The sequence below is a fragment of the Ceratina calcarata genome, unplaced genomic scaffold, assembly GCF_001652005.2.
Source record: "Ceratina calcarata isolate Rehan_Ccalc_2016 unplaced genomic scaffold, ASM165200v1 scaffold517.2, whole genome shotgun sequence".
Lineage (NCBI taxonomy): Eukaryota > Metazoa > Arthropoda > Insecta > Hymenoptera > Apidae > Ceratina > Ceratina calcarata.
In genome coordinates this window covers 414,898-425,769 of record NW_017176301.1, presented here as the reverse complement: position 1 = coordinate 425,769, position 10,872 = coordinate 414,898, and the positions used below count along the sequence as shown (strand labels likewise).

Below are 10,872 nucleotides of genomic sequence, written 5' to 3'. Positions count from 1 at the left end.
AAAGGAAAAGAATCAAGGAAAGTGTAAAATCACTTCATGTTCAAATATGCATTGCGAAGTATTAAGAATTAAATGCCAAAGTATAAAGGAATCGTCTCCATGTTTAATTTCGTTTTCCTTCGGTTTCGGAGAAAATGTCGTACCCTGAATTTTTCACACGTTAAAAGAAGCTGACAGATGAAAGAAAACCGTGGATATAACGGAGACGGTAAAGGGAAACGGCAGGATCGACAATGAGACGGATTTCCAGCTGGCTAATAAATTTTACTCCTCCTACCCCTGTGCGTGTCGTGAAATACGCGCGCGGACACGCGCACTGATTGTGAGTAAGCTTCTGAATGAAACGCGCAACGCGCCGAGCGAGGTATTCGTAAAGGTGAACTTGTTTTTTTACCCGAGGTGGTTTACACACCGGAGTGCCCGTTTACGGTTGTCGTAGTCCGAGCGACGACTGAAGCCCCGCGCTGTCTTCCACTGGTCGATAGCGAATGTAAATATCTGGACACGATCTAAAAATTTATTAAATCGAAACAATTCGATGAATCTAGTTTCCAATAATAGCAAAATGTTTTAATAAATTCTTTTTTCCAGGCGTTCGACGCTTTTAGACAGGCAAATACATCCCTAGAGTTTGAAAACATTCGATGGAATACTCTTTTTCAAAAAAATTCCCAAAGATCGCCTAAATTTTAAACTGTCACACTGGTATAGCCCCTGAAATTCGATTCGAATGAAACTGGCTACTGTCGCGATTTCTCGTTGGATTGTATCTTTTATACATCGTCTAACTTATGGACTGGTGTGTACGTAGGTACATACTTGCATCAGAAGTTCCTTCGCTTTCTTATTTTGCTTCCTTTGTTCCGTTCCTGCAGCTGCTTTTCTATTTACGAGCTTGTGCACGAATGCAGTTTTACGCAGAGTATGTGGAGCAACGCTTATCAACCTTTCCAACGTTTTTCAATCGAATAAATAGGAATTATAATTAATGAACAGAAGAAAAACTTATAGTACATAATATAAAAATTATTAATGTTAGATAGCCTCATAATAGCCGAAGGAGAAAGGATAAACGAAGTCTAAAAAAGTAAGGACTCAGAATGATAAGGTGTCTATGGCTTATTGTATTCCCGATACTATAGGTGCTGTGAAGACCTGTAAACGTTCGCTTCGTTATTAGCATAGGTCATGAATATTTGAAGCAAAGAAAACAATTTTATAGCCATGTATTTACAATGCAACATACGCCAAGGATATCAACCGGCCTCGGCCTTAGGTCACTGCTTGCAGCTTAAACAAATTCTAAACGAAAGGTATCTTCAAAAACGATTGTTGGGAGGGAAAGACAGTAGGAAAAGTTATACAATTTAATACAATTTTTACTGGTGTCAAAAGACACCTGAAATTTTAAAAATTATTATTATTATTAATTTAATTTTTCCTCAATTAACACTAGAAAGACTGAAACTTAGTATATACCTATATTGCTCAAAAGCAGTAAAAATGACTGGATTGTGAAAGAATAATGTGTAAAGAAATTTGTCTAAAACTTATTTTTAATATTTTTTATATTATTTACAGTCATATAACAAGTTATTAGTAAATGTTAACAATAAAAAAAGTTTACTTTCACCTGGGGAAAAATAATTTATGCATTATTATTTGTATATTTGCCGAAAAGCAGTCAAAATGACTTCTTTGGGCAATCTAGTGTTAAATTCTTGACTATTCCTATACTGGTTGTTAAATTAATTAATTGAATCGAAGAAAAACGATTAAATGATAATAATTTTGGGGGAAAATTTCAAATGATGTCTTTTGGCACCGCTTGGTAGAAATAGTGTTAATTGAAGTTACAGAAATGAAAAAGTGATCAGAAGGAAAGTCGTGCGGTCCTCTCCTGACGATATGAAGCACGAGTACACTGCAGAACGTTGCCCGAGTGCAATACCGGATATTTAATCGTAAATCTTAGTACGCCCAACGCATAAGCAATATAATCTCGAATTGAGACATACAGCGATTGAGATACGTTATCCAGATTCGCAGCACAGGATCCTTGCATCCGGTCCTAATAATTCTATTAGCTCCGGCAGAAGTGAGAATGAGTTTAAGTCGATAATGGATTAATATGAGTCTATCCGTTAAATCAGCCTGCGAGTAAATCGAGTCGTTTTTCACCCGGTTGTTTCCTGTCGACGACCAGCCCGGGATTCCTATAATTAGGAGTAATAATTAATTGGGTCAACTTTCTCCGACTCGGCCAGTCGGAGTCGCGACTCCTTATCTACCGTGCAACGATCGACGCTAATTATAAGTTTCTTAATTAGACCCCGTCGTTGATCAACGAGCAATGAGCAATTTCGCGGCTGATCGGAACCTTACGTGCGTAGCATTATGTATTTTTTTTGGTCACGCATCGTGTTTGTTTAATCCCCGCGGATGCCATTATTCATTGGGATCGATTTTATTTCTGCTACGTGTACATCGCCTAAGAAGAGAAACCACCCAATTATCTTGTACTCACCTGTGAACATTCATCAGTGGCTGTAAAAAATCTAAGACAACGCCTTAATCTTGCCATGAATTTATTATTATTAATAAATCGTCAGTTATTTTATTAATCAATATGTACACCCTGTGAGATGTTCTTAAAACAATTTAAATGAAATGAATGCAAAAGGCAGTGGAGAATCAGAGGTTCTAAAAGAACTAAAAATGTGACAAGAGAAAATCAATCGCAATATTTGAAGTACAAAGTACATGTAAATTTATTACATACAGAATGATTATGTAATCAGATCGAGATCGGATCCGTAACGAGGCGTAACAAACGCTAGAAAGCGTGCATACGTACGTACACTCCCGTTCATAACACTTGACACAGTTTACGAAACGACCAAATAAAAATTGTAAGGGTAACTTACAACTGAAATTCCATTTCCTCTTCTAACTATTAAGAAAATTAAAAAAAAAAAAACAGTGCTATTCAGTACGCAGGAATTTTCTAAGATTTTCGTGGTCACAAATAATGATATAAAAAAGCACAGAGTTTCTTAGCGAAACGATCGGTCAGCAAGGGAGAAAATCAGGTGGAACAATTTTATAAACCTAATTCCTCTGTAATTGTCATTTTTTCTAAATAATTCATCGCTTCAAATCAAATTTTAACAGCTTTTAATTAACACCATTAAAAAATTGAATGCAACTCAATTTGAATTGAAATTTAAAATCGAATTCAATGGGATCTGAGTTTAATAATTGAAATGTTATGTTGAATGTAATCCAATTTGAATCGATTATATTACATGGAGACGTTTTAATACAGTTACTATAAATATTTAAGAACTGAAATTATACATCAATTTAACAAACACTTTTTTGAATAATTGTGTCAGACATTCCTTGTAAATATCGATTGATGTTTAAATAAAATAAATTATTTCTCCTCATTTAAGGTTGTATGAACCATATAATAAAAGTTCATTGCTTCAAATATTGGACACAGCTTTTTATTAGATGTCTTAAACTTTTGGCAGAGATCTTATGGATATAGGTAGAACCTTAGGAGACTCGTGACGGCGACTGTACGAATGGTTTTTAATCAATTATTATTTTCACCTGATCCGCTCGTCCGTTGGTCCATGGGGTTTGCCCTCACACGGAATTTACGTGGGTGGTATATATTTAGCGGGGGCGTCCCGTGTGTAGCCGGTGTGTTTCGCATTCAAATCGAGGAAGTTATGTCAGGGCACCGCTGCATGTATAAATAAATCGCGAACGTATGTATATACATATGTATGTCGTATATGCGGCCGGCTAATCCGCGAAGCGTTTTCGCTATCTGCGGCCGTGCGCCGTGTTCGAACGACCAGTAAGCTTTTGAACAAATTAAAAAAGGAACGAAGCTCACTACTTGTCAATTCATAACAAAATTATTCTAGAATCAATTTACGAGCTTATATTAAATTTCATTTCAAGCTAGATTTAAGCTTAAATTACGACTTCATTCAAATTTTATCTACTTAGCAAATGTACAAAGTGTACAAATAGGACAATTTTTTTACTTGAATAGTGAACAAGATTTAAGTCCTGGAGTTCAATCGGTGATTCTGTTGAGACGCGTCGGTTTAATCGAGGCTGAAAATCAAGACTCACGACATTTTCATGAATACCGTAACTTCCGGTTACAATGTTTTTCGGATAAACTTCTAACAAAAATCGTTCTGGACGCAACGGGTTTTACGAGTGGATTAAAAACTGGCAGCATCGGTCGGAAATGCCAGTGGTATTCCCGAAAAGAAAGATAGGATTGCCAAAATTTCGACGCGGTGAGTCTTTTAGTATGCCGCGGGTGATTCACGCCACTGGACATTGATCTACGGTCTATAAGAATAGATGAATGGACTTGTTGATTCTGTGAAATTGTTCAGTTGCATAATTCGTGTGAGTCCTGATTTTCAGCCTCGATTAAACCGGCGCGACTCAACAGAATCACCGATTGAACACCAGAACTAAAATCTTCTTTAATGTTCAGCTAAAAAAGTACACGTGGAACGTAGAGAAAGTTGAAATTGGATCGTCGTCGATCGAATCGAAGATCATCCGGCTAGTAAATTGTGCGGACAATTGGCTGAAATTTCACGGTTCGACGCTCGCTACGCGAAAAGAGTAACACGAGCGGAGGAAGTAGGGGAGGGAAAAGAAAAGAAACGAGTTAACGAGCAGTAGGTAGCTCGTTTCATTGAGGAGATAAAAGCCAATCATGGCGCATGGTGACTCACCGGATTTTTCGGACACTTTTTCTGTTGCAGACGGGCCACGTGAGAACGTCGACGGGAACCTACGTAATTAAACCGACGGAACCCTGGCCGAAGGATGACAAGGATTCTACAGAGTTCTCGTTGGAACACGCCATCCAGAGAATGCGGCCCCGCGCTATGCATCGCGATCGTTCGAGCGACGTCGCTAGCGGAAGCAAGACGAGCCACTGTGGTCTTATGGGTGAGTCTTCCCAGTATCCATTTACGCGATGTAATTACTTTCTACAAAATACAAGAAATCCACGTATTGAGTTGGCAACTAAATAATTGCACAGTTTGTCGATAGACTTTTTATTTAAAATTCGCAATCACTTAGTTGTCAACTCAATAATAGCCAAACAGATATAAAATATCAAAACCAAAGTACGTATTATCATTTTTGTCTTATTTGACACTAGAAAGACTGAAACTTAGTACATACCTATATTGCCCAAAGCAGTAAAAATGACTGCATTGTAAAAGAANAAAAATAATTTATGCATTATTATTTGTAAATTTGCCCAAAACCAGTCAAAATGACTTCCTTGGGCAATCTAGTGTTAATATTTCATTCTTTGAATCGATATAAAAAATGGTTTATTTCGGATAAAAATGCGGAGCTCATAAACGATAGACCGTGGAGTGAAAATGTTTTTCTGATTAGAATTTGATATTGAAATCCGGCTCGAATACGTTGCTAGAGCAGCGTTCCTTTCTCGGGAAGGGACGAGCGCCGAAAACGTATTAATAATGCATGCGCTCGGAGCGCAGCGCAACATTAGGAGGTCCAGACCGCCGCCGTGGTACATATTACATACGACGAAACTACAAACGGCCCGGCCTGATACGTACACGCGTATCGTTTTTATTCATCACCCGTTCGGTTCGTTCGTCTCTGACAATGAAAGCGACGCGACGTGTCACGTGTGTGCGTCGTAGCGCGGCGAAAGTTCATCCGAGCGGTATTCGCGAATGAATAAATGGACAGGGACGCGGGGCTCGTTCTTCTTTTTCCCCTTGGCCCGGGGACCGGTTTTTTTCGACAGCTCGATTAACATTCCGCTGCCGCAGCATTACATTGTCCACGGTGGCGCGCGATTAATTATTTCGTCAGATACCTTCTTATTCCGGCGGAATTAAAATTATTTGTTGGATTGTATGAGTAATTGAAATGTTACCTAAGTGATAGAATTAACAATCAGATCTCGAAATTTCGTGAATTAAAAGACGTGTCTCTGACAGATTCCGTGGTTAACTTGCTTGCCTCCTCTGTTTATTGAGCCTGCTAAATAAAATTATATTGATTTATGAATCGTGATGACTGATGAATGAATTGATTTTACAAATTGAAATGAACGAAACCCGGCTGGAGTGAATTTTAAGGGGCCTTCCCAGTGTGACCGCCAAAAATTTAGGTCATTTTTGGGAATTTTTTTTTAAAAAAGGTATTCTGTGGAATTTTTTTAAACTTTATGGATGTATTTGCCTATACATGAATTGTGTAAAGTAATATTTTAATACAAAAATAACTAAAGGCGACCAAGTTATGCGCTATCTCCCGAGATGCCAAAAAAAAGTGCTTCAACTGCTGACATCATACAGTTCGCTAGGGTGCCTGAAATGAAAAAAGACAAAGACGCTCTTAAACTAAAAAGTATTCTCCGTTGTATGATCTAGGATATCCGAGAAATGTTGAAATCTGACAAAATGGCGGAGTTTCTAAGAAATTTTTCGATTTTCCTTAAAAAAATTTTTCGTTGCCAAAATTACAATTTTCATCCAGTCAAAAATATCCTACGTCATTCAACAATAAAGCATGTCTGAAACACTCTGTTAAAATTTCAAGTTAATTGGATAATTGGTCCTTGAATTATAGTGTCAATAAATTTGAAAAATACTATTTCAAGGAAAACGCGTTTAAAGTATTAACTATAACATTATTACGTATATTATAGTAATATTATTAGAAGGTTGCCATTCGAAAACTAGTTGAGATCCGATCTTGAAATTTTAGTACGATATTTTTGAAGGCATAAACTTTCGAAAAATGCAATAGAAAAAAGTCGATTTTTTTTTAAATTACACACTGGTAAGACCCCTTGAGGTCTGAGAAAGAGGACACGTCTAGGGAAAAGGGGACACGTGGTAACCCTAATTCGGCTCGTGAATACTGAATTCACTTTCGCTGGGAACAATCAATAGCCAAAACAAAGAGGAATATCCTTCTGTTCGTTCTCTCGAAACGATGAAGATTTCTCGCTGACACGCGCTTTCGTCTGCTTATGAAATCAGCAGCGTGGTTAATTGATGGTTTTGCCCGCATACATTTTTTATTCTTTGGCTCCCCATGGCCTGCCCTTTTTCGCCCGGGGCCCTACCGCGTGTATACGAATTTAAAGAACGTTAACCCTTCGCGGTCGAAGACCGAGGGAGCTCGCTCGTCCCCCGGAGTAGCTCCTCCGGGCGTTTCGTCATTTTTCAAGAAAAATAAACTGGCGATCGTTCGAGTTCGACCGGCAACAAATTTATGGCGCGTCTCCGTTCTACCGGTATTAACCACGCGATCTTCCACGGTAGCGTTTGTATGCTTAGGAGATATTCAACGGTACGAGACTCTCATAACGTGCATAGGAGAAATGAAAATTGCTACGCAAATGAATAGAAAATATTTGTGTTAGAATTTATATTAAACGTTGGATTCGGAACGTTTACGATCTTTTATGGACAGATATTCAGATGTGCGAATAGCCACTAATTCTTTGAACGAAGACAAAGTCTTGAACACAGCAGGAATATCCCATTAATAAAACATCTCGTTTCTCCATTGTGCCGCATCTCAAAGTCTCTCAATACCCAACGAAAGTAATCCCCTGTATGAATTCATTAAAACCGAGAAAAAGAATGAACAGAAGGGAGATACGAGTTGCTTGTATGCGTTTTGAATCGAACGTTAAACGGCGCGTAACTCGATAAGACCCTGATCGCCGTGGGCGAAAGGGGGGTTTCGCGTCGTGGAGAGTCACGTCGGCGACGTGATCGTGACCTAATCTCGTTTCAAAGCGAAGGGCGTAACCGCGAGAGATCCGGAGGAGAAGGCATCGGAGAAGAGAGTCGCCGGTCCCGCGGCTCGACGCGACCACCTGTAAGTACCGAAACAGGTTCAAGCCATTTACGGATACCCCTCCCCCCCCCCTCCTACGAATTCTGACGTTCCATCGAGACAGCTTGGCGACGTGCTTCTCCCCGTTCTGGGAGATACGCTGCCCAAATTCGCGTCCGCACGAAACGTCCGATCGGCTACGACCGTGTCCGAAAGTCTGTTGACCCTGTCGCAAATTTACGCTTGAAAGCTAAAATTAATTAAGGAAAATCATCGTTCACGCTGTAATAAAGTAATTCGCGTAATTAAGATTAGATCGATGATAATTGAATCAGTTACGATTTATTTTCATTTATAAAAAAATATGAATGCAACAATGAGAGAATTTTGTAATTTTGTATAATTCTTAATAGATGATTTAAGAATATTTCAAAGTTGGAATAACGTCAATTTGAGATATACAATAAAAAGTATGCAAAGATAAGATTGAGGCATAGGAAATTGTAGATAATTTAGAATGACTCGTAGATCGTGTCGTAATACTGGCTACAAATACAAACGGAAGGAAAATATTTGGATTCGATACTATCGTAGTAGCGGTTTAGATTCGACGTGAGAAAAGAGGGAGTAGTAAATCGCTGGGGATGAAAAATATTAGTGTTAAAGCTCTGTTACTTCGGCTACTACTATTAGCATTAAGAAACTTGAGAACTTGGAATTCCCGTATCCCGGAAGTGGTCATCCATCACTTTAAATAGATCGTTTACCTCCCCTTCAAGTGTTCCAGCATTTACACCAAGAATAGTGCGCGACGCCTGGGTCAATGGTTTATAATAGCAACATTCGAACTTCTGCTCATTTAAATACTATTGTCAATGCACCAATCCACTTTCGTATCGTGAAAACCATTTAAAATACGTAACATTAAAATGCGATCATTGAAGAATGAGTTTCATTTCTATTAAATAAATCATCGAAATCTAATGAAAATATGAGATTTGAAACGTGCGTTGAAATGAACGTAGAATTTATTTTCTTGAGACTTTCCTATTTAAATATGAGAAAGTAGTATGAAATAAAATGAGGCTGATACATCCGGTTGGATTATCGATAGATCACGACGGAGCATCTACGGATCCGAGGGCTGATTTCTTTAGCTGGGCGGTGTTCGGAATCGGGCCCGGGGCACGGCAAACCTGTTAAACCGATGAGCCTGTAATCACGCGTGAATTTTGAACAAGAAACCAGCCCTTCTGCACCTCCGAGCAACGAACCGAGTTACATACTCGAGCTGGTTAACTCGGGGAAAGAGAAGAAGTAGTCGAGCAAACTCGAAAAGGCTGCGTGACGCATTAAAATGATGACGGCTAGTTTTGCGTGATTAGTGTTCGTTTCGTGTCTGTAATTGGGGCAATCTTTCAAATGATATACGTATACTCGGTCGTGTTGAATTTTCGGTAGTCCCTTCCTTTTGTCAATTGTTTTTTTAGAAAGTACAGTGCAGAGTGGAGATATGACGATGAAAATATTTCTGTGAATTAATCAACTTTTACAAATTGAAGTTGAACAAGCGGGGCATGAAAAGAATTTATTGGAAAAGATAAAGGAAAGTTGAATTCGTACCACTGGACGAGCTCGTGACGGTACAAATTATGTCTGACAATGCTCGAGGAACGAAACAAAGGCAGACTGTTGGGAAGAAAACGAGAAAAGGATGCACGGAACTGAATCGGAGTCTTTAAAAGCACGTTCGACAAAAAGCGTCCGGTTAAATGGAAGGCGTGGTGAGATGCGAGAGATTTCATTGCGGAGAGGGCGTGTGCCCTTCAAGGGTGGCCTCACGAACCAGTGGACCGATCTCCCGTCGACCGAGGACGTACAGTCGAAAGGGTGAACGTCTCATCATGTGAGATTTACAACGAGAAGGGGCCGCAAAAGTAGATTGGCGTACACTGTCTTTTATTTGTTGTTACATAATCTGATCGTAACCGATGAAGAAACTTAGTCTAGCCTCAATCCCTTTCTGATTCATTTCGTCTCTTTTGTTATACTTATTTTAAATTTTATGGTTTTTCTTTCTTTTCTTTCTCTTTTTATTTTTTCTTATATTCATTACTTTTATTATATTTTTACTGTATTTTTTCTATTGTATTTTATAACGGGCTTTGAAATAAAGTATTATTATTATTATTATTATTATTATTATATAAAGTCCTGGTTCGAAACATCCTGCTTGTTAGAGTTCCAGATATAATAAATACGAAAAATATCTAAAATCATGTTTCCTTAAAATGTGGCAAAAATCGTAATAATGAATTCGTATTTAATATAAATCATTGATGGACTGATTGCGAGAAGTCAATGACCGAATCTCGATCTGTACGTCCATAACGAACACATAGCTTTTATTACGTTCGTCGGATGCATGAATGCTTATCTTATCAAGATGAATATGTCGCGTAAATATTAGACTTTCACGTCTGGACGTTGTTCAACAATTGATCTCGAACAATTTCCATCCGCGACGTCGTTAAATCGACGATCAAGATCATCTCTTGGCCATCAATTTTGGTGGGCTCGAGAGACAGAGAGAGAGAGAGAGAGAGAGAGAGAGAGGATGAGAAGCCCATCGGAAACAGTGGAGCCTGTAATGACTGTCATTTCGACGGTAACTCGTAATAACACGACTTCTGACTTGGATCGTGTCGCGATCAACGGGAGATCGAGATTCGGTAGAATGGTAGGCCACGGCATGCAAGCTCGATGTTGATCGCCGTCTCCGTTATTCCGGGACGATTCCCGATGAGTCAATGACTTTTGCATATCAATGGATCGGATCTACGGATCGGCCGAGCCGTCGTCCCTTCTTGTCCTTTTTCCTTCGTCGATATCCACGTGCTTGGCGACCAGCAGTCTACCGAATCATTCATCTAAAGAACTCCTGTATAAACGACAGATTATTTCAAAGGT

At 38.9% G+C, this 10,872-nt stretch overlaps 1 protein-coding gene across 1 annotated transcript in view; it reads left to right on the top strand.

Moving 5' to 3' along the window:
- LOC108628316 (A disintegrin and metalloproteinase with thrombospondin motifs 9) overlaps positions 1-10,872 on the top strand; it is a 106,039-nt gene that overhangs the window by 63,863 nt on the left and 31,304 nt on the right. Inside the window, exon 6 of the mRNA XM_026816399.1 lies at positions 4,815-5,004. Coding sequence (XP_026672200.1) covers positions 4,815-5,004 — 190 coding nt within the window. The remainder of the gene's footprint in view (positions 1-4,814; positions 5,005-10,872) is intronic.